The sequence below is a fragment of the Halichoerus grypus genome, chromosome 3 (genome assembly GCF_964656455.1).
Source record: "Halichoerus grypus chromosome 3, mHalGry1.hap1.1, whole genome shotgun sequence".
Taxonomy (NCBI): Eukaryota; Metazoa; Chordata; class Mammalia; order Carnivora; family Phocidae; genus Halichoerus; species Halichoerus grypus.
In genome coordinates, this window is record NC_135714.1 from 171,173,889 (window position 1) to 171,199,019 (window position 25,131).

The 25,131-nt window shown below is 39.0% G+C and overlaps 1 protein-coding gene across 5 annotated transcripts in view; it reads left to right on the forward strand.

The window, feature by feature from the left end:
• ZMAT4 (zinc finger matrin-type 4) overlaps nt 1-25,131 on the forward strand; it is a 354,366-nt gene that overhangs the window by 104,390 nt on the left and 224,845 nt on the right. For 4 of the 5 annotated variants that reach the window (XM_036096263.2, XM_036096264.2, XM_078069585.1 and 1 more), the window contains exon 3: nt 14,810-14,899. The exons of the other annotated variant lie outside the window; for it this stretch is intronic. In XM_036096263.2, the coding sequence (XP_035952156.1) occupies nt 14,810-14,899 (90 nt within the window). The remainder of the gene's footprint in view (nt 1-14,809; nt 14,900-25,131) is intronic. 5 annotated transcript variants of the gene reach the window in all.

Below are 25,131 nucleotides of genomic sequence, written 5' to 3' on the forward strand. Positions count from 1 at the left end.
GAACAGAATTATAAAAATAACAAGAAATAGAGGATTCAGTCATAAAACAGAGTTCTATTTGAGAATAATTATATGGTACATGCCAAGGAGTATAAAATAATAGGGTAAAAGAATCCAATGTGAAAATGTTAGTGTAAAAAGGCCAGATGTGAGGCTTCCTGCTGTTGTCCTTATTGTGGTTGTCTGGGTGATTGTCCTTCCTCGCTCAGCTAGTTAACCATTTCATGAGGGCAGGGACTCTCTCTTACCTTGGTTTCTCCCCAGACGAAACTTTACTCCAGACAAATAGGTGGGGACTGCACTAGTGTCTATGCGTGGTGGTGGTGGGGTTAATCTTGGAGGTCTTTCCACAGTGATGGTTTTATAAAATACTAAAATTTTTCTTATTCCAGACATGAATTTTATATGAGAAACCAAGAGACCCGGGGAAATGATAGCCCGAGATTGGCTCATGTTGCTTAAGCTTTCACATTTCAGAAGGATTTTATAGCTTTGTTGCTTCAAATCACCCAGTCTTCCCTGACTTTAATTACTGATCACACTGGCTTTATTTTTTTCCTCGTCTCTAACTTTAGCTTCTTTACAAAGGCTTCTGGGGAAGTATCATTTTTTCCACAAACAGCAAAAGAGAAGTCTAGATGAGGTATGCCATATTATTTATCCTCCAGTGTTTTCTTATTTTTCATACGATTCTGCTTAAAATGTGCAGACATCATGGAGATATATTTAGCTCTATCCTTACACCACAGAAAAATGGTTCCTCCGCACTTTGGTGATAATTTAATTTTTTGAATTGCAAGACTTTGATTTAAAATTGTAATGCATTGATGTAGTCACTTGTGTAGGCAGACAGAAGTACAGATTTAATGCAAACATGTTTTTACACAGTCATGAATATTGCACATCCCACTATATACATTTTTCTCCCACAAAAATTAATTTTTCTTAATGCTTGTTTAAGATAAGCATTCTCATTTCAAATGCTCTTCAAAAAATATTTCAGAAAAAATGAAATGACATAATGCTAGAAACTTTGCTTTTGGAAAATGGACTGACTACTGTATACAAGAAGAAAAGACTCCAAGAGAGCATCTACTTGAGAGGATGGCACATGTCTGAGTCAGCTCAGGCTACTATAACAAAATACCATAGAATGGTGGCTTAAACAACAGATATTTATCTTCTCATAGTTCTGGAGACTAGAAGTTTAAGAGTGAGGTGCCAGCAGGGTTGGTTTTTGGTAGTATCTCTTGGCTTGCAGAAAGGCTGCCTTCTTGCTGTGTCCTCACAAGGTCTTCCTTGTCTTAAAAGGACATCACTCTTATTGAATTAGGGCCCTACTTTTCTGACCCCATTCAACCTTATTTAACTCTGTAAGGACCCTATATCAGTATACAATAAGATTGAGGATTAGGGCTTCGGTATGAATTTTGGGAAGCACACAGTTCAGTCTATACAGCACAAATGCCCAAGATCCTATAAGTAAAAACTAAGAGACATATTACCCTAGGCCACAACAGCTTACATATTTGACCACAGATTAAATGATACTTTACCAAGCCAGCATCTGGTGAGTGGGGAATTCTTGGAAACAGTGCAGGAATTGACTCTGTCCTTTCCCAAACATCCTCTACCTCAAAAAGCTGGATCTGTATGTGCCACGGTGTCCTTGGCAATATGACTTACTCTGAATCTTGACTTTTGTACCAGTTGCAGCAATTCCTCAGTTTCTTCAGTTTATGCTTTATGCACAATCTTCATCAATTCACCTGCTGAGAGTTTTTCCTCCAGTGTGCACACTCAGCAAAATGTCTGCAGGAGTTGTTGTTTAGAACTCTCTCTGGTCTGCAGGCTTACTGCTTCTCTCTGACCTGCACTGCAGCAGTGGGGTACAGAGATAGAAACAGATGATTGATGGATTTGATTTCATTCTATAATGGAAGGGAATGTGTAACAATTATGTACATACCACTTTCAAATTGTTGTTTTAATTAATCAAGGGTCTTGGGTTCTTGTTCTGGGATTGCCTCATTCTTTCATCCAGGCCTTCAGTCACTCAACCAGAAAACCTTTTTTGAGCACTATGTGTGATAATTGAAGGGGAAACAACAATGAACAAAATAGATATAATCTCTATTCTCTGAGAATTTATAAGTTGTAGGATCTTGAGCAAGGCTCTTGGTTTTTTAGAGACTTATTATACTCATCTTTTTTTTTTTTTAAAGATTTTTAATTTATTTATTTGACAGAGAGAGACACAGTGAGAGCAGGATCACAAGCAGGGGGAGAGGGAGAGGGAGAAACAGGCTTCCCGCGGAGCAGGGAGCCCAATGCGGGGCTCGATCCCAGGACCCTGGGATCATGACCTGAGCCGAAGGCAGACGCTTAACGACTGAGCCACCCAGGCGCCCCTTATTATACTCATCTTAAGGTAGGACTATTAGAATGGTAAATCATCAATATTGAAGTGAATCTTTAAAATTGTGATTCCCCTTCTCTAATTACTGAAATGATTAGATGTCTTAAAGAATTTGGAAAATTAAAAAAAAAAAAAACACAAAAAACCGACAAACTGAAAAGGTAGCCTACTGAATGGGAAGATATTTGCAAATGCTATATCCAATAAAGGGTTAAAATCCAAAATATACAAAGAAGTTCTACAAGTCAACACCAAACCCCTCCACCCACAAATAATCCAATTAAAAACTGGGCAGAAGACGTGAATAGACATTTTTCCAAAGAAGACATACAGATTTTAGCAAACATATGAAAAGATGCTCAACATCACTAATCATGAGGGAAATGTAAATTAAAGTCACCATGAGATATCACTTTACATCTGTCAGAATGACTGGAATCAAAAAGACAAGAATAACAAACTTTGGCAAGGTGGAAAAAAAGGAACCTTCATGCACTGTTGATGGGAATGTAAACTGGTGTAGCCACTGTGGAAACCAGTATGGAGGTTCCTCAAAAAATTAAAAATAGAATTACCATATGATCTAGCAATTCCACTACTGGATATTTATTTACCCAAAGAAAATGAAAAAAATAATTTAAAAAGATGTATGCCACCCTATGTTTATTGCAGCATTATTTACAATGGCCAAGATATGGAAGTAACCCAATTGTGCACTGATAAATAAATGGATAAATAAGATGCTATACTGTAATAGATAGGCAAAAAATAAAGAGAAAGGAATCCAAGCATATCACTGTAGAAAGCCATCAAACCACAAGGGAAGAGAGCAGGAGAAGAAAAGAACAGAGAAGAACTACAAAACAACCATAAAACAAGTAACAAAATGTCAATAAGTACTTACTGAGCAATAATTACTTTATTTATTTATTTATTTATTTTATTATTATTTTTTAAATTTTATTATGTTATGTTAGTCACCACACAATACATCATTAGTTTTTGATGTGGTGATCCACGATCCATTGTTTTCGTATAACACCCAGTGCTCCATGCAGTACGTGCCCTCCTTAATAGCCATCACCGGGCTAACCAATCCCCCCTCCCCCCTCCCCTCTAAAACCCTGTTTGTTTCTCAGAGTCCATAGTCTCTCATGGTTCATCTCTCCCTCCGATTCCCACCCCCCTTCATTTTTCCCTTCCTTCTCCTAATGTCCTCCATGCTATTCCTTATGTTCCACAAATAAGTGAAACCATTACTTTAAATATAAGTGGACTAAATGCTCCAATCAAGACATAGGGTGATTGAATGGATGAAAAAACAAAACAAAACAAAACAAAAAAACAAAAAAAACCCAAGAGATTGATTTCAGACCTAAAGACCATGCGGACTGAAAGTGAAGAAATGGAAAAACATTTACCATGCAAATGGAAATTAAAAGAAAGCAGAGGTAGCAATACTTATATTGGACAAAATGGACTTTAAAATAAAGACTGTAACAAGAGACTAACAAGGACACAACTTTATGACAGAGAACAATCCAACAAGAGGGAATAACAATTGTAAATATTTATGTACTCAACATGGGACCACCTAAATACATAAAGCAACAATTAACAGACATAAAGGAAGAAACTGACAGTAATTCAATAATATTGGGGGATTTTTAACACCTCACTTACATCAACGGATAGATCATACAGACAGAATCAAGAAGGAAACAGTGACTTTGAATGACACATTGGACCAGATGTACCTAACAGATATATTCAGAATACTTCATCCACAACCAGCAGAATACATATTCTTTTCAAATGCACATGGAACGTTCTCCAGAATAGATCACATGTTAGGCTGCAAATCAAGTCTCAATAAATTTAAAAAGATTAAAATACTATCATGCATCTTTTTTGACCACAATGGTATGAAACTAGAAATCGATCACAAGAAAAAAATCTGGAAAGAACACAAATACATGGAGACATTAAAAAACATGGTACTAAACAATGAATGGGTCAACCAAGAAATCAAAGAGGAAATTAAAAAACATACATGTAGACAAATGAGAATGAAAACACAATGGTACAAAATCTTTGGGATGCAGCAAAAGCTGTTTTAAGAGGTAAGATTAAAGCAATACAGGCCTACCTCAGGAATCAAGAAAAATCTCAAATAAACAACCTAACCTTACATCTAAAGGAGCTAGGAAAAGAACAAACCAAGTCCAGAGTCAGTAGAAGGAAGGGAATAATAAGGATTAAAACAGAAATAAATGAAACAGAAAATGAAGGAAACAAAACAAAACAAAAGAACAATAGAACAGATCAATGAAACCAGGAGCTTATTCTTTGAAGAGATCAATGAAATTGATAAACTTTTAGCCAGACTCATCAAAAAAAGAAGAGAGAAAGCACAAATAAATAAAATCAGAAATGAAGGAGGAGAGATAGCAACTGACACCACACAAATAAAAAGGATTATAAGAGAATATAATGAAAAACTACATGCCTACAAACTGGGCAACCTAGAAGAAATGGATGAATTCCTAGAAACATAGAACTTTCCAGAACTGAATCAGGAAGAAATAAACAAAGTTGAACAGGTGAATCACCAGCAATGAAATTGAATCAGTAATAAAAAACTGCCAACAAACGAAAGTCCAGGACCAGATGGCTTCACAGGTGAATTCTACCAAACATTTAAAGAAGAGTTAATATCTATTTTTTCTCAAACTATTCCAAAAAATAGAGGAGGAAAGATAGTTTCCAAATTCATTCTATGAAGCCAGCATTACCCTGATACCAAAACCAGATAAAGGTACTACACAAAAGGAAAACTATAGGCCAATATTCCTGATGAACATAGATGCAAAAATCCTCAATAAAATATTAGCAAACCTAATCCAACAATATGTTAAAAAAAATCATTCACTGTGATCAAGTGAAACTTATCCCAGGGATGTGAGGGTAGTTCCATATTCACAAATCAATCAGTATGTAACATCACATTAACAAGAAAAAGGATAAAAACCATATGATCATCTCAATAGATACAGAAAAAGCATCTGACAAAGTACAATATCCATTCATGATAAAAACTCTCAATAGAGTAGGGTTAGAAGGAACGTACTTCAACATAGTAAAGGCCATATATGAAAACCCACAGCTAACATCATCCTTAGTGGTGAAAAACAGAGCTTTTTCTCTAAGATTAGGAATGAGACAAGGATGACCACTCTCATCACTTTCATTTAACATGGTACTGGAAGTCCTACCCACAGCAATTGGACAAGAGAAAGAAATAAAAGGCATCCAAATTAGTAAGAAAGAAGTAAAACTTTCATTATTTGCAGATGACATATTATATGCAGAAAACCATAAAGACTCTGCCAAAAAATTACTAGAACTGATGAACGAATTTGGTAAAGTCATAAGGTACAAAATTAATATACAGAAATCTGTTGCATTTCTATACACTGATAATGAAGTTGCTGAAAGAGAATTTAAGAAAACAATCCCATTTACAATAGCACCACAAAGAATAAAATACCTAGGAATAAACTTAATCAAGAAGGTGAATGACCTGTATTCCAAAAACTATAAAACATGGATGAAACAAATTGAAGATGACACAAACAAATGGAAAGAAATTCCATGCTCATGGATTCAAAGAACTGATATTGTTAAAATGTCCACACCACCCAAAGCAATCTACAGATTTAATGCAATCCCTATCAAAATACCAGCAACATTTTTCATAGAACTAGAACAAATAATCCTAAAATTTGTATGAAACTACAAAAGACCCTAAATAGAGCAATATTGAAAAAGAAGAGCAAAACTGGAGTTGTCACAACCCCATGTGTCAAGATATACTACAAAGCTATAGTAATCAAAACAATATGGTACTGGCACAAAAATAGACATATAGATCAAATAGATCAATAGAACAGAATAGAGAGTCCAGAAATAAACCCATGTGTTTATGGTCAATTTATTTATGATAAAGGAGGGAAGAATATGCAATGGGAAAAAGACAGTCTCTTCCACAAATGGTGTTGGAAAACTGGACAGCTACATGTAAAAGAATGAAACTGGACCACTTTCTTACACCATACACAATAAACTCAAAATGGGTTAAAGACCTAAATGTGAGACCTGAAACCATAAAACTCCTAGAAGAAAACATAGGTGATAATTTCTTTGACATCAGCCGTAGAAACATTTTTCTAGATATGTCTCCTCTGGCAAGGGAAACAAAAGCAAAATTAAACTATTTGGACTACACCAAAACAGAAAGCTTTTGCACAGCAAAGGAAACCATCAACAAGACAAAAAGGCAACCTACTGAATGGAAAAAGATATTTGCAAATGATATACCCAATAAGGGGTTAATATCCAAAATATACGAAGAAGTTCTACAAGTCAACACCAAAAACCCCAAATAATCCAATTAAAAAATGGGAAGAAGCCATGAATAGACATTTTCCCAAAGAAAACATAGAGATGGCAAACAAATGAAAAAATGCTCAAAATCACTAATCATCAGAGAAATGCAAATTAAAACCACAGTGAGGTATCATTTTATGCCTGTCAGAATGACTGGAATAAAAAAGACAAGAAATAATAAATGTTGGCGAGGATGTGGAAAAAAAGGAACCATCATGCACTGTTGGTGGGAATTCAGATTGGTATAGTCATTGTAGAAAATAGCATAGAGGTTCCTCAAAAAATTAAAAATAGATTTACCATATGATGCAGTAATTCCACTACTGGGTATTTACCCAAACAAAATGAAAACACTAATTTGAAAAGTTACCTGCACCCCTATTTATTACAGTACTTTTTACGGTAGTCAAGATAGGGAAGCAACCCAAGTGTCCATCAATAGATGAATGGATAAAGAAGATGTGGCATATATATATATATATATATACACACACACACACACACACATACACACAGTATAATAGATAAATAGATAAAGAGGATTAGGATTACACTTATCTTGGTGAGTACTGAGATTATATTGTACACCTGAAACTAATATAACCTTGTATGTTAATTATATGTGAATAAAAAAGGAAGATGTGGTGTGTGTGTGTGTGTTTGTGTGTATGTGTGTGTGTGTGTGTGTGTAATGGAATATTACTCAGCCATAAAAAAGAATGATTTCTTGCCATTTGCAACGGTATGGATGGAGCTAGAGGATATAATACTAAGTGAAATAAGTCAGAGAAAAACAAATACCGTATGATTTCATTTCTACGTGGAATGTAAAAACAAAACAAATTAACAAACAAAAAAAGCAGAAATAGACCCATAAATACAGAGAAGAAACTGGTGGTTGCCAAAGCGGAAGGGGACTGTGATGGGCAAAATGGGTGAAGGGGAGTGGGAGTTACAAGCTTCCAGATATAGGATGAATAAGTCATGTAGGTAAAAGGTATAGCATAGGGAATATAGTCAATGGTATTTTGATAGTGTTGTATGGTAACAGAAAAAAAATTTTAAAACATACATAAGAAAAATTGAAATCACCTGTGATCCATGATAAGCAATGTTAACCCTTTGGTATGTTTCTCCCTAGACTTTTTCTATGTCTATGTGCACATATACTACATATATATATATATATTTGTTTTTTGTTTAAAAAAATTGGCATCATTTATATTCTTGTTTGGAAGTGACTTTTTTCTTGATATTATTTCATAGATTTTTAAAATGTCATTGATACTATTAATATACTTGATGACAGTTTTAGTAATCTATCATATAGATATACTATTTATCCCTTTCACTTAGGATACTTAATTTATTTTCTCAATTTCACTATTATAAATAAATGACAATACATGTTTCTGCTTCCTTAAAATCAATTCATAGAAGTAGAATTGTTGGATTGAACAATTTTTTTCTGTTTTGAATATATATAGCGAAATTTCCATCCTGGAAGCTTATATCAATTTACATGCCTAGGAACTATGTGCAAGAATTTTCATTTTCCTGTATCTTCACCAATATAGGTATGTTTATTTTGTAAATTTGTTCATTTAGTGACAAAAAAATATTTTTTAGTTTAAAAATTATAAGGTAGAATTTGGATGAAGTTGTTATATGTCATTTAGCTATTTGCTTTTCTGCAATTCCTGTTTATATCTTTTGCCTGTTTTAATATTTTTTAATACATTTGTTAGAGTACTGTATCTTTGGTATTAAACCATTTTATTTTACATATTGCAAATATTTTTCCTACTTTATGGTTTGCCTCTTACATGTATTTCTGTATTTCAGATTAAAAATACCTATTTTTTAAAGCTATATCTATCAGTCCTTCTTTTGCTTTATTATTTAGAAAACTTTCCAATGACAAAGTTAGATATATCTATATCTATATCATCTATATCTATATCTAGCTATATATACAGTTTTCTTTTTGGTTCCAAATTATTGGGTCTATTTTGGGACTTTTTATTCTATTTTTCCATTTGTTTTGATCTTTCACATGTAATAATTTCTCCAGTATCATTTTTCCCACTTCTTTATCCTATCTCTCTGCTTTCTAGGAAGTGTCTCTATGTTGACTTCCACACTGATCTGCAGTGTTGATTCTGCTCTTGTACTGATGTGAAAGACCTTCAAAATGAAACCATGATATTTTTAATTTCCTTCCTTCCTTCCTTCCTTCATTCCTTCCTTCCTTTCTCTCAAGATTTTATTTATTTATTTGACAGAGAGAGACAGCGAGAGAGGGAACACAAGCAGGGGGAGTGGCAGAGGGAGAAGCAGGCTTCCTGCCGAGCGGAGAGCCCGATTCGGGGCTCGATCCCAGGACCCTGGGATCATGACCTGAGCTGAAGGCAGACGCTCAATGACTTTTTCCCTTAAAAAATGGCCCTTTTCTTCCCTGTCCTTTCTTTATTAACTCAGGAAGTACATCTTTATTTCAATCAGCTGTCTTATCTCATCTTTTAGCTTTTACCCTCAGTCCGTATTTTCTTGAATTAAATGAATGAAGCCTGTGCCATTTAAAATGTACTTCTACTTATTGTAGGAAATATTTTGCAAATAATTGCTTTATGCCTTTTCCTTGAGCGTTTTCCAGAGTCTTCTTTTCTAGTCCAGAAGTTTTTCCTAGGTGCCATTGATTCTTGGCTGAACAGAGGGTATGAAGGCCTGCTACTTGTCCCTAGTGTGTGAGGTTTGGCCTTTGATCCTTTCATGGTATACCTGAAAGCTTGCAGGATATTCTCATCTGATCCATTTGTAGGACCACTTCAGAGCCTATGTAGGAGGCCTGGAACCTGGGTCCTTGGATAGTTCCAGCAGAGGACATTTATTTTTTCCTCATTGGGGCTGTTTCTCTTCTGAGCCCATCTTCCACCCCAAGTAAAGGGAGTTTCTATATCCAGCCTCCTTCCTGTGATAATAAGGAGAGATGCATCACTCTGGGAAAGAGTCCCAGTCATCAGAGGGGATCTCCAACACTTGTGGTTTTCTTTGTTTTATCTGCACTTCACCTCGACTTCCTAGTGAAGTTGTGCTCCAGCTTTTCCAGGGCTCAGCCCTTAGGCCCTCAACCTGGGAGTGTTAAGTGGGGTTGTGCCAAGGTGCCTTCTTCTTCCCAAGAGGTGGAGCCCCCATCTCACATATGCCAATCATTCTCAGGTAGCTGGGGAGTTAGACCCTTGGTATTTGTTGTCCTTCCCTTAATCAGCTCTTCTTTACCCTAGAATGAGTAGAAACAGCTCAAAATTGGTGGCATGTGAGAATCACTCTTCTGTAATTATCAGTCTGTTTCAGGTTTTCCCTTTTTTTATAGTCTTTGGCTTATTTAAGCTAGTTTCTGGAAGAGGTATAGTTAGATACCTAAGATGAAATAAAATGGTGAACACTTACTTAATTAGGAAATCAGGAATGGATCTTAAAGCTGATTTGAAATAACACCTCTCCTGCCAGCCTCACAACTGTGACTTGAGGATAAAATGAGATGGTAAATGTCAAAGGGGTTTGAACGCTGTTTGGAGCATTATGCAAATACTAAGTTACTTTGTTATCTTCACATTTTATGAGACCAGAAACCAGTAGCCTTGCTGGAAGCAAATTTGAGTTGTGAATTTTTAAAGGGTATGTGATAATGGAAGATGGCTATTTAGGTGAAGCACAAAGCCATTCTATTTCGATGTGGTCCACCCCCTTCTTTCACACAATACATCTGAAATAGAGGTTTGTCTTGTTCTTTATCCCCCCAAAGAGAAGGCTGGCCTGAATTTCCTCTTTAGACGATTTCTTTGAGTGCCAGGAGATTGTTTCAGCCAAAGAAACTAATCTGCAGATAGGTCTGCCCCCCGCACAATGCCCAGCATCAGGGGCAAAGGCTTTAATTAAAATGGAAGAGTTGGTAATTTCTGGCCTATCTGGGAAGCTTAAAGTTGATGTGGTTTGAATGAAAGTAATGACTTTTGCTTAAAATGCAAATATTAATGTGTGAGCCAGGGACTGACTTTCGGTGCAAACGAGAGATTGTAATTTCTTTTTCATGGCTTTTCCCTTAAAGAAATGGCCCTTTTCTTTCCTGAAACTCTGTAATATATACATTTAACATGAAAGGTACTTTTTCTCCTTACATTTCCTTTCAGTTGGCAATTTGTCTTTTTAAACTCTTAAAAGCAAGTGCATATTTTAGGTATTGATAAATCTTTGAAAAAATCCTAAGGATTTGTTTTTGTTGTTCATATTTATTTGGATGACATAAATGCATTTCAGAAGTGGCTTTCCTTCCAGTTTGGTTGTCTGGATGGCATTTATCCACTGTGCCTATAATCTTCATTTATATACAGGAAGTGGAATGACCACATTGTGAAGAGGACACATATTTACCATGGCATTTGTATGTACCAAAATAAAGTTTTAAAAGTTAAAGTAATGTGTAGGTTAGTAGTAACCTACTAACCTTAGTAATGTGTAGGCTTAAGTAGGCTTATCTAATCACCAAGTATTGCAGTGAAAAAAACATAATGCATTTTGAATGTTGATAAGACATTAACAAGGGTAGATGGAAATGTGGTCAATTATATCAGTATATGAACATATGAGTATAAGAGCATTCCAGATCAGTGTGGTTTTTACTAATCACAATTGTTGTGAGTAGAGAGTAGACTTATTGAGGAATTACAATGTCTTGAGCATTGTGAAGTTGTTACTTTTATGGTAAGGGAAAATTTGTTGTAGAAATAAAGAATGAAAATCATCCATTCTTTCCCTACCTTAATAAAACATGCTTGTTTTTCTTTTTCCTTTCCACTTCTTATTGATACACTTACAAATATTTATATAATCTTAATCGCAGTATACAAGCAACTTTTGTTTTAGCATTTTTCATTCAACACGCATTATATAGAAAGCACTTTTTCAATTTCCAACTGAACATAAGGGCATCCAGTGGCTGCTTTAACCAGCCTCTTGTCCAACATGTAACTGCCTCCCCGATTTGCTGTTCCTAGTTAGGTCATGCTGCAATGAGCATGTTTGCTCAAATCTAAGTTTAACTTTTTGTGGGAAGGTTTTTGTTTTTTGTTTGTTTGTTTCTAGAATAAATTGGAAGGAGTGAGGTTACCATGCCAAATTTCAAGCAATTTCTTGTAGGTAAGGGGTTGAGAGGAGCCCGTTGGAGGAAGATGCTGTGGGTGACTCAGTGTGTCCCGCCTTGAGGGAGAGGTGAGAATGCCAGGAAGAAAGGAGAGGACTCACTAGACGAGCTGCACCCAGATGTTGAAGGCCCCAGGGCGAGCCGAGGCGGGTGAGTTGTAGGGCACCTGGGAGCAATCTCCTAGCAACCTCTTTGTCCTTGTCAACTGACATCATTTGGAAGTGGCTTTGGGTTTCAATCAGTCTAACTGGATAGGTGTGACTCCACACTCATGTCACTGAGAAGTGGACTGTCTTCTGGGTTTTTACATCCTGCCCTAAGTCAGGGTGGGCTTGTGGGCGGGGAAGGCATTGGGTCCAGCTCTGGCAGCCTGGGAAAAGCAGCAGGAAGACAGAGGCACTAGGGAAGCAGCTAAATGATGAACTAGAATGCCTCCACCATCGTTCCAGAAGGAGGTGGGATTTTCCAAAACTCTGTTTTTCTTCACCCATACACAGGGGCAAAGGCAGAACCTGGAGGGTAAATCACTAATAAGGCACCGATCCCAGCATCTCTCATCACTAATAGCTTCACAGCAGAGCTTACCATATACTTCCCTTTTCTTTTCAGCTAATGGTTTCTTACTAGTTTTATCCAACTGCAATTAAATAACCCAGTGAACTCTGCCTTTGCTGGAAAGAGTCTTTTTGAAAGAAATGTAATATTTTAGCAAAGAGAAGAAATCCTACCACAAAACAGGCCACATTATGAGATTTCCAATTTTGCCATGACTTTGAGCAGATTGATGTTGTTAGGTACTGTGATCCATTCTTCTACCGTAACAAACACAACATTGAAAGCCAACTTCAGCCACATTTGAGTTCGCACTGGTATCGCTTTGTCTTTTCACTAATTACCTGTCTATTGTGCTTTTCCCCAGTCCAGTCTCTGCGGCCATAGTCAGCATCCTGTAGGTTTTTAAATGTTCTTTTTTCTTTTTTTTTGACTGTAGCTGTATCTTAACTTTTCCACTACCCCTTGCTTCCAAAAAACCAACAAAACTAGAAAATGTGTACAGATTTTAGTAATCAACATATTTCTTTGCCAAAAAACCTATACTAGTCTGCACTGCATCATTCTCAAAAGCATGCAGAAGCTGAACCGTGCTGTTGAAATGATCTGGCACAAGTCCACATAGGTCTCTATTTCACATCCTACCAGTCTCGCAGGCAAACAGGACTCCAGGTAACCCTTGATTACAACTTACAATGCAACCTAGAAATGGCTACAAATATATTTCAAAATCACACTTCAGTACTTTTACATCAGTAATATCTTTGATGTCCCATTAGCACTTTTAAACCCATTTAAAGGCCTTGAAAGTGTTCAAGGACTGTTTAGAAGCATGTTTTTTAGAAGCACAATAAAGGAATGAAAAAAGTGATAAAGAAGGAAAACCAGGCAGAGGGATTTACATCATATCCTGTAAACAAGTTGCAATTTGCTGTGTTTTCTCTGAAAATCACTTTGCCTTTGTGGCTAATCCATGAAGGCAAGCCATCACACAGGAGATTGGCTGGTCCCCAACTGTAAATAAAGGCAAAGTGGAACCAAAGCCAGGAGAAGAAGGAAATAAGCCCTGAGCAAAGGAAGGGGTTCGGGGATCAGAATTAGGTAATGATGGATTCAAGGTGAATTCACATCCTAGCACTGTAGATTCAGAGTTCAGGATTGGTGCCCTCGCTGGTGAGACACGTTAAGCGTTATGTGGATTGCAATTTTTCATATGCACTGCCTCATTTGATTCTCACGGCAACCCTAATAAATATTATGTTCATTTTGTACACAGAGAAAATGAGACTCATTTTAGCTATAAATGAATTAGACTGACTTGCTCAGTATCACCCAGCCAGAGAGCAGCGGAGCTGCGCTTGGGTTCTGAACTTGTGACTGTTTGAGCTCTTTTCACTCAGCCATCTTCAGGTAGCAACTTAGAAGTTAGAACTGCAGTGTTCTTTAAAGGGGAGGGAAGTTCAGGTGGGCTCTCAGTTGAGCAAAGGAATAGAGGAAAGATGGAACTAGGATGCGATCAATTTCTCCACGCTGGGCACGGACCCTTCAATACAGGCAGAAACCCAGAGTCCTGCTGATCCTATGGGCAGGGGGGGTTTATTGTTTAACTGCTCTGCCTGCTTGCATGAAGTTTGGGCTCTAAGCAGTCCTCAAACTTGCATTTGATATCTTTTGTTTGCTCATGATATCTGACTCTGGAAAATCTCTTTTGATAGCCTATAATGAGGCTCCAACATGGGAGAACCAGACGAAGAGACTTCTGTTGGAGATGCTATGTATGCCAACTCCCAGGGGGCATTGTCTGTCCCCAGCTCCTTAGGGCAAGGCAGTGGGAGTACGAGACAAGGCAGGGCACCTAGCCTTCCATCACAGCCGACCCTTGTATTATTCTCTCTCTGACCTGTTCTTATTTTGAGGACAATTAAATATATTATTCATTCCAGGCTTAAACATCCCAATGCTTTTACCTTTCTTCTTTCCCTGTCTTTTCTAATTCTGAAATTATGTTGGCTTTATAACTGTGGGCAAGTCACTTAATCTATCTGAATCTTCACCCCACATAATTCTCAGGAGCATGTGGAAGTGTTTTTAACGAAAGTACTACTTTGCATTTGCAGTCACTGGCTATATTTCTGAGGATTTCAAATGCCTTCTCTTTCATAGTATCTGCTTCTGCTTTTCCTTCCCAGAGTCGAAAACATGCAAGCAAAGTCCGACTGTATTACATGCTTCACCCCAGGGATGGTGGGTGTCCTGCCAAGAGGCTCCGGTCAGAAAATGTGAGTATCTGGCACCATTTGATAACCTTAGATGACCTGTTCAGTTTGCTAAGAATTTTGTAGGCCTAAGAAGTAAAGTCTTGTCCACCTTAGCAGGAATGCTAAGGGAGTAGAAATAGTTCTCATTAAATACTACAGAAAATATTACATGTAAGCAAGTCTTTTTCCTTTTTCCTGCCTAAACGTGCCAGTGTGGTGTTGGGGGACTGCATGATGATTCTGTGCCAGAGCAGAGCAGAGAAAGAATGTACAGAGGGGACAGAGAGCAACTGGGTGAGGGGAGGTAGGAGCCATCAGAAGAAAAAGAGTAGGAAAGACGGCCGAAGGAGAAACCGTGTCAGGAATATCAGATACTTTGCTGTTTACATATTTTATTTTTCCTTTGGTGTATAAAACTGAATGCCAGTTTATTCATTTATAATAAAGACTGTGCACATCTTGCAAATAAAAATACTCAGGGTTTTTGATCAGTGCTCCTCTCCCTGAGGGAACATTCACTTGGGAAGAAAATGACAATGAGGAAGTTGCTTTGAGGATGTAAAGTCAAAGCAAAGGGTTTACTTCAGCCAGGCCAAGGCAGGGACTGATAAATATTCCTTCCTCCCACCAGGGGTTTCTTTTCCTAATGAGTGGAATATTCATATCCATCCATTGCGGAGGTCCTCTGCAATAAACACTGCAGATTAAACAGAAATCACTTGTCCTTTGAGTTCTGAGGAGGCTGCAGGCATAGGATTTATACCCTATGCTCTCGCTTGTGCTTGTGATCCCTTTCTCCTTCTGATGCCGGATAGATGCCGGTCTTCTTTTCTTATTAAAAATTAATACATGATCATTGAAGAAACTTGACAAGAATTGTGCTTGTGTATTCTTCACAGGAGAAAAAGAGAGAACAAGAGAACTGCTTATGATCACAGGTAGTGAGCATCAGGGCTGGTATTAATGAATTCCAAGCACAACTCTTACATCACAAAATGAGCTGTTCATACACAGACTAATCTGGAACACTGTGGAGTTGTCTTGACTGCCGTGGTGAGGCAGCATTAAGAGCATATTAGAGGCAAAAGATGTCACGAAACCTTTTCAAGCCGCTAAGAAGTGGGACTGAGACTAGTTCTGTCATCTCTTAGTCTTATGACCTTTGGCAAATAATTGATCTCTCTGAACCTGTTTCCTCAATGAGGCTATCATAATCACACTTTCCTTACTGGGTTTTGTGAAGGAAAAGCAGAAGCAGATACTATGAAAGAGAAGGCATTTGAAATCCTCGGAAATATAGCCAGTGACTGCAAATGCAAAGTAGTACTTTCGTTAAAAACACTTCCACATGCTCCTGAGAATTATGTGGGGTGAAGATTCAGATAGATTAAGTGACTTGCCCACAGTTATAAAGCCAACATAATTTCAGAATTAGAAAAGACAGGGAGAGGAGCACTGATCAAAAACCCTGTGCACTGTTACATGCCAAATACTGAGGAAAGATCAATAAGGCACAGACTTGCCTTAAAGAAACTCAGAGTCGAGTGAGGGACATAAATATTGTATAAAAAAATAGCTATAATCCCACGGTATAGGTGTTTATTTAACATTCTGCACAAAGCCCCATGGAGACAAAGGGCAAGTTGACCCATGCCAGGACGAGTCACTCAGGGATGGTGTTACTGAGAGTTGGCATTTGAGCTGGGGGTCTTTGGGCTTGAATGGATTGTACCAGTTGGTGGAGGTGGGAGTGAGGGAGCAGACAGGTGCATTCTTGGTTGCATTCCTATCAAAAGAACTTACTAAGCCCCAGGAGAGTTGGCCTGAGCCAGCTTTTATGTAACTTCAGAATCCTGTAGCTATAGCAGAGTCCTGCTTTCCATTAGGTTTCTATTAGAAGAGAGAAGAGAATTAGTTCCTGAAATCATCCAGCAATGATGCCTGTGTCCCTTCATTCAGTAGCCATTTCATGTCTTATCGTAACAGTCAAAAACAATAGGGTTCATAGACAGTTGACAATTAGCTCTTTGAACACAGATTATTTTCAATCTACTCAAGCTCTAATCATGAGTATTATACTTATTTATGTCAGAACTCCTAGGGAGGGCTTGCTGGGCAGACAGAAAGGGGCACTGAGACTCACACTGGTGTGACTCGAGGACATGGTCTTGGCCATTCTGGTCAGACCCATGATTTACCCCACTCAGGCTCCAGTTCTGACAGTAGCACTGGGGACAGTTTATGGAGGAGAAGATGTTTGGATTTTTAGAGCAAGAAGTATTTGCAAAGATTCTTTACCAAAGAGCCCTTTGAGAACTTTTGCTTCTGGTGTATCCTGGAATCTGTGTATCCTTGAAATTTATTTATTAAATCATTTTCTATAGCTTTCTATAATCATAGTATAAGGATAAATCAGTAAGCAGGAAAAGATAATGAACTTACTTTAAAAATTTTTTTAAAGGTTTTGTTTATTTATTTAGAGAGGGAGAGAGACAATCTCAAGCAGACTCTGTTGAGTGCAGAGCCCGACACAGGGCTCGATCTCATGACTCTGAGATCATGACTTGAGCTGAAATCAAGAGTTGGACACTTAACTGACTGAGCCACCCAGGCGCCCCCATAATGAACTTACTTTTTGAAAGAGATGGTTGTTGCTTTTATTAAGGTGTGTGTACATTTCATAGGTGAATACATCATTTGCTTAGGCATTTTGACGTACCAGATACAGCATGGAAGCCACCCCAGTCCCTCACTAGGGCTGTGAAAGTTAATGTTGGTAATTATTTGGCCAACATTCTTTTGTACAGACCCATACCTAAGGATTGGAAAACAATATACAAATAGACAATGGCCAACCATATATATATATATAGAGAGAGAGAGAGAGAGAGAAAACTTTGATACACTTGAAACTAAGATAACATTGGGTTTCAACTATACTTTAACTAAAAATAAATTAAAAATAAATGAATAAAAATAGAACTTCGACCCACAACCTATAGCAACCAGCCTTGGAAACCAACCCATTAATGTGTAGTAACCAGCCCAGGAAGCCTGCCTAAGTTAAACTTATAGGAAGTCAGACCACTATCTCTAGTAACAATCCAGGAAGCCAAACAATAACCCCTGAAACAATAGGCCCCAAATAGTCTGGACTTGATTAATACCTGATAGCTTTCCTAATTTTTGTCTCTGCTTCCAACTTGGAACCAACCAGAGAAAGCCAAATATGTACCCCTAACCAATCACATAGGGATGTGTACTTCTAGTTTGCCTGCCTACAGCTTTCACACATGAACAGCCTCCAATCAGGGCACACCTGAGGCCTCCCCTTTATCTTGTTACAAAGCTTTCCCACTTATCTTGCTTGTGAGTCTTCTCCAAATGCCCGTGATGGTGACTAACACCCTGGCTATGGGAAGCTCTGAATAAATAGCCTTTCTTTTTCTCATTTGCTTGGTCTTTATTTCCATGGGGTTGTAAAATGGGGATAAAAAGAACATCTAATGTACAGTTTTATCATAAGGCCCAAATGAGAGAACTCATTTATTCAGGACTTAGTTTTCAAAGGTCCTTCTCCAGGCATTATTATTATTGGTCCCCTATCCACCAATACCCTGTGTTCTTTGAAGAATGTTAACACTCTGTTCCACTTGCCTCCATTCTTGGCCATCCTCCCCACTGCTCTGCTTCCAGGGGCTGTGACGGCTTTGTATCCCAGTCTTACCTGACTGAGAACAGTTCTGCCCTGAATAGCCAACAAAGTGAGTGACTTCTGAAAACAGAGAAAACTTGTTGCTGAGTTTCCACGCCCTGACTATGCATGAACCTGGGGCCTACACTGATTCCTAAAACTGATGGGGCTGATAAGTAACAGCAGCCCGTCCTCCCTCCACAGTTCTTAGCCTTCTGGGAATACACAGTAACTCCAGATTTACATCCAGATGAATGGAAGGGCCTATGATTATTCCCACGGTCTATTGTCATTTCTACTTCAGGTCATTTGACTTTCTTGTTGTTTCTCAAAAACATAAAATTCATTTCTTCCTCCTCTCCTGGCATTCCCAGCTTTTTAAATTACCCCCTTTGTAAGCTTTACTCTTTAGAACCCTCATCTGGATATTCTATGTTTTTTTTCCCCTGAAATTTTAGAGTGAGACATTTTCCTCCTGAGGCGACAGAGTAAAATTAAATGTGAAATAAATTGTTATAGTTGATTGCCTTAGAGAAATTTTCTGTAATCTTGTGAGCATTAGAGCCAAAAAGGACTTTAGAGACCATCTAGTCCATTGAAAGTCTCAGGTTTTCAAGTTACTTTTTAGTATCTTCTCACCTGCTTTGGGAAAAAGAAATATCTACTTAAGAAACAACATTTTTAAATAAAAAGATGATTTAGTTTTATTTTTATTCTGTAAGGATAAGTAACTACCAACAAAAATCACCAGTCAGTATTAAGTAAATAGTGTTTTTACATGGAGTTAATTTCTCTAAATTGAGAAACTTGACATTTGGTTAGTGTGATCAAGCTCATCACTTTTAAATACTTAAATGATTTCCTATAGGTCTGGAACATTCAGCAGAGCTGGAGAATCTCCAGAATCACTTTCATGGGTCCCTAAAATCCTGGGTTTCAGGCCTGGAGGACTCTATCTAACCTAACCGTATCTTGTGACAAAAGTGAAAATAAGGCCCAAAGAAGTACCATGACTTGCCAAAACTGGTCAGGCCTGAGATTGAGACCCTCCTTGCTTCCCTAAGTTCTATTCCTATGCCTCTCCCACATTATCTTGAAATTGTATCTTATATTTAGGCATTGAAGCCATTGCTGGGTCCAGAGCCAGAGAGCACTGCTGTTTTGGGGCAAAGTATTAATAGCTGGAGCTCAGCAGACACTTCCCACTTACAAGTCTAAATGCTTTACATACATTAACACATTTAATCCTCACTCCCGTGTAGGGTAGGAACTATCATTATCCCCACTTTACAGAAAAGCAAGCTGAAATAGAGAAATTAAGTCACTTGACTCTGGTTACACCGCTGGTAAGTGGCAGAGACAAGGCTGGGGAAATATGAAACAAAACCAAAGAACATTCCTCTGGTGCTGCAAACTAGCTTGCCATGTCACTTCCTGAGATGGGTAGCGAGCGTCTAGTAAGTACTAGGGGTGCACGGACCCTTCCTCAACAGAGACGAGGGTCTAGTTGGGGGGCAGTGCCCAGTGTGCAGTCATGTCCTCTAGTACAGTGTGATAGCTGTACGGGGGCTACCGTAGACATCTCCCGGGGCATCGTCTGGCACACGGGGGGGGCCCAACCTCTCCGGTAGGATGGGTAGGATGGGGCTGGACAAAGTTGCCTGGAGAAAGTGTTACTGAACTGATTCTTGAGGGATACAAGTGGGTGAGCCCAGCGAATAAGGGTGGCAAAGGGCTCTTCTTCTTCTTCTTCTTCTTTTTTTAAATTTTATTATGTTATGTTAGTCACCATACAATACATCACTGGTTTTTGATGTGGTGATCCACGATCCATTGTTTTCGTATAACACCCAGTGCTCCACACAGTACGTGCCCTCCTTAATACCCATCACCGGGCTAACCCATCCCCCCCACCCCCCAAACCCTGTTTGTTTCTCAGAGTCCATAGTCTCTCATGGTTCATCTCTCCCTCCGAATCCCCCCCCTTCATTATTCCCTTCCTTCTCCTAATGTCCTTTTTAAAGATTTTATTTACTTATTTGAGAGAGAGTGAGATAGCACAAGCAGGGAGAGAGACAGAGGGACAGTGAGAGGGAGAAGCAGGTTCCCGCTGAGCAGGAGCCCAACACAGGGCTCGATCCCAGGACCCTGGATCATGACCTGAGCCGAAGGCAGACGCTTAACCCACTGAGCCACCCAGGTGCCCTGCAAAGGGCTCTTCTGAGTGTGGAGTCAACATGAGTAATGTCTTCAGGGAAACAAAAATCAAAGGTATTTCTAGAGTGTAAAATGCCAGTGGGCGGCTCTGTTAGATTCCCAGGACTGCTGTAACAAAGTACCACAAACTGCGTGGGTAAAAACAACAGAAATTTATTTTCTCACGGTTCTGGAGGCTCCGAATCTGAATCATGGTGCAGGCAGGGCCTCCCTCTGGAGGCTCTGATTGAAAATCGGTTCTGTGCTTCTCTCCTCGCTGCTGGTGGTTGCTGGCAGCGCTCAACGTTCCTTGGCTCGCAGATGCGTCACGCCAGTCTGCTTCTATCTTCACCCGGTCTTCCCTTGTGTGGGTCTCTATATGTTCTCTCCTCTCATAGGGACGACTGTCATTGGATTTAGAGCCCACTGTAACAATCTGGCGTGACCTCATTGTAATTAATTCATTTGCAAAGACCCTATTTTCAAATGTCACCTGTTCAAGGTGGACGTGAATGTGGGGGACACAGAATTCACTCAGTGCAGCAGTGGAAACAAAAGTGAAGTGTGGGATGGTGGGGAAAGGTCCAAACGTATACTGTGTGTAATATTAGCATTTACTTTGTCAAAATGTGGTTTTCTCAAGTGGTCTGCAGCTCAATTCATGAGCATTTCTCAAAGAAGGTGCATTTTGGCCCCGTGATGGGTATTAAGGAGGGCACGTACTGCATGGAGCACTGGGTGTTATACGCAAACAATGAATCATGGAACATTACATCAAACACTAATGATGTACTGTATGGTGACGAACATAACATAATAAAATAAAATTAAAAAAAAAAAAGAAAGCTGTGTGCTTTAGCTTCCAGCTGTGCATTTAGAGCTAGAAGTAGGGATTTTGTCCCTGGCTCGGCTACATATATTAGTTTTACAACTTTGTTTTGGACTTTCTAAACCTTAATTGCTGTGGTTATAATCAAGGCCTATAAACGCTGCCCTGCCTACCTCTCAGAGTCGTTAAGGGACTCAAATAAAAGCTTCCTCTTTGTGAAGCTGCAAGATAAACTGTAAAGGGTGTGTGGAGTGTTTTTTCATTGAGTTTTTAATTTTTGTCTATTGGTTCACCTGTTCTGTCTCCACCGTGCAATATACAACTTCTCTAGTCCAGGTGGGGGCAGGCCTGCGGTCTTCCTGTAGAACACCTGAAGGGCACTTAGCACACCAGTAAGTGTGAGGTTGTGCTGATTGTAAAACAGGGTCAGAAACAACTACTGGACAGATGCAGGCCACTGACTATTCTTGTGAGGTCCGCAAACCAAGAATGTTTTTTACAGGCTTACGTGTTGGGGGGGGGTGGGAATCAAAAGAAGAATATATTGTCGCATGAAAAATACACGAACTTCAAATTTTCATGTCCACAGATAAAGTCTTTTTGGAACACAGCCACGCTCAATCCTTTACCGCTCTATGCACAGGGCAGCTGCAGAGCGGGGTTGCTGCAATAGACTCGATATCCCACAAGCCTAAAATGTTTCCCCTCCAGCCCTTTACAGGACCCGTTTGCTGTGTGAGGTGGACAGTTTTGGTAAAGAAAGAGGGGGTTTGTCACTCCTCTCGTTGTGTGTCTCTCTACTCGCAGGAATGATTCCTTTATGTCATTCCAGATTCTCATTTGTCTTTGTTCCTTGTCTTTGTTCCTTTGTTCCTTTGTCCTTGTCTTTGTTCCTTTCGAGTTTTAATTTCTTAGTGGCCAGCAGGTTGAAGGTTTTGACCAGTAGGAAGTACTATTCCAAACTTCTGAGCGAGAATTGACACTGTTGCTTTTTGCTTAGGCTCTCTCAATGCAAATAGCTTGAAATGTAGGAAGGAGTCATGTTAAAGGAATTTGCTTGAAGCCTGCAGCACTGTGGAAGCAACAGGAACAGTTGGTTTCTTATGCCATCCATACAGCAAAGCCAGCTCAGGGTAAACCAGAACTCCTGGCTTTTTTGAGATAATCCTGATTTAGAATACTCGTTCTTGTCACTACAAATCAATGGTATGTCCCGCAAAGACCAGTATTTCCTCTCTAAAGTGTACCCAAAAGTGGAATCAAAATTTTGTTTTACAGATACACAGATAATAATTTAAATGAAAAAATCCAGAACTCCTCATTAATGCAAATGTGCAGCATGGCGTTTGGCTATCTGATTCTCTGGGCCCCAGACTAGGCCTCTAGCTTGGGACTGTGGTTCTGAAAATCATATATATCATACTTATTACTTCGATCTAAAATCTGATCCAGAGGGGAGGAAGAAAAGGATGCCCCAAAAGACAGCTATGAATTTTTTTTTTTTTTTTCCACAACAGAGAAAGTGTAGTGGGTGTTTGATTCTACTGTTGACATATCCTTGGATCATTCCCTTGTTAGCAGGTCACTAATTAAGCCCTCTTTTTGCATTAAGCTCTATGCTAAATACTTGCTAGATATTTCATTTGAACTTTACAAATGCAAGTAGGAATCTTTATTGCCTCTATTTAAAAAGGGGTTAAGGGGCCCCTGGCTGGCTCAGTCAGAAGAGCATGCGACTCTTGATCTCCGGGTTCTGAGTTGGGTATAGAGATTACTTAAAAATTTTAAAAAAATCTTTAAAAATTTTTTTGAAAAGGGGCTGAAGTCTGAAGCTTAGGTCAAATATCTTATCTCAACTCACAGACCTTGAGGGTGATATAGCCAAGATGCAAACACAATACAGTTTGGCACTAGAACTGGAGCTCTGTGTTACTGTGTAGTCTTCATTTATTTATTCTTTTTTTAAAGAAATATTAATTGACTTCCTACTACGAGTCAGGTACTATATTGATTGCTAAGAATTTCATGTTGAAGAAAACAGATACAGTTGCTATTTATAGAGTTTATAGGACAGTGGGGGAAATGGCCACTATTTTTTTTTTAAATCATACAAATATATAAAGGAAAGTAATGGAAAAGCATAGAATGGGGAAGTCATAGGTCTTTGGGATCAGAGAAGCTTTCCCTGAACAACTGATGCTTCAGCTGTGTCTGAAAGATGAGTGAGGATTAACTAGTCAAAGAGGTGAGGGGAAGCAGAAGAAGGCCAGGCAGAGGGGGCAGCATGTTCAAAGGCCCTGCAGTCAAAGAAATCATGGTGCACTTAAGGTAGAAAATGAAAGCCAGTGTGGCTGGTGCTCAGAGATGGAAGAGGCACTGACGTCAGATGTGGAGAAGGGACTAGTGGAGAGAGGAACAGAGGTGAACAGTTGAGCATCAGGCTTTTAGGAGGCCACTGAGAGTATGGACGTGGGTGAGGCTGATGGCAGCAGCAAACAATGAGAAATACATAGATTTGAGGGATAAGTTGGTAAAAATGGATCAGCTGGGTATTGGATGTGAAACAAAAGGAGGTTTCTGAGGGACTTCCAGTTCAGAACTTGCACTAGGTGGTTGCTGCCCCTCCTGCAGGCAGGGTAGTCTTTACCCTTAAGGGCACAAGCCAGACAGCAGGAAGATCTGAGAATCAGGGTGGATTGTGAGGAAAATACTTTCTCCATGTTGTCCAAGCTGGTCCTGGCTGAGCAGAACTAAAGTTGCATAGAGGTGAATTTGCCTCCAGCTGCGGGGTAGGGGACAGCAAGGGAGAAGTGTCTGGTGGACTTTTGTCCTCAAGAGTTTCTTCCAGCGAAGTTTTTCTGCTTTTTTATTGGAGTATGAGGCCAAGCCGGGTACCATCCCAGGAGTTGGATCCCACAGAAGCACAGGCTAGAGGTTCCGTACAGGTACAATGATGTCCAAAGTCGGGACAGGGTGCTGGATGAATTCAAGGCAGTCACCAAGGGCAGGGGCAGGGGAGAGGAGAGAATCAGAACCCTAGTATCCTGAATTAAGACAGCAGGGAGTTTTTTGGAGGGCTTCTAGAGAGAGAGAGATGCTGAAGTTGTTGATGGTTAAATAATGTGCTTCTAGTAGGAGGACTGGGGTTGTTTAGAGAGCTGGAATAACTCAGATGTGGTCTTAAGACCTAGATCCAGTGACTTCCAGTGGGTCTGTCCTGTTCCTCCTTAGTTTAAAAGGCAGAGATGGTAAGTTTTAGACTTTATGAGGGCAGGGCTCTCATAACTTATTCATCTTTTTACTCCTTCCCACAGAGACGTTCCATAAATTATTGTTCATATTCTCATAATAAGATATTATCCTATTTTTTCTTTAAAACAATTATGATTAAAATAGTTTTAATAAAAACGCTGTCATTTGTATGGGAAATCTTACAGAGTATTACCATGAAATTATATTTTAGTTATGTCCCTATCAAAGTGCCTTGTTAAAAGATTTTGTTAAATTGGGTTCATTCAGGAATATCTGAAAGTC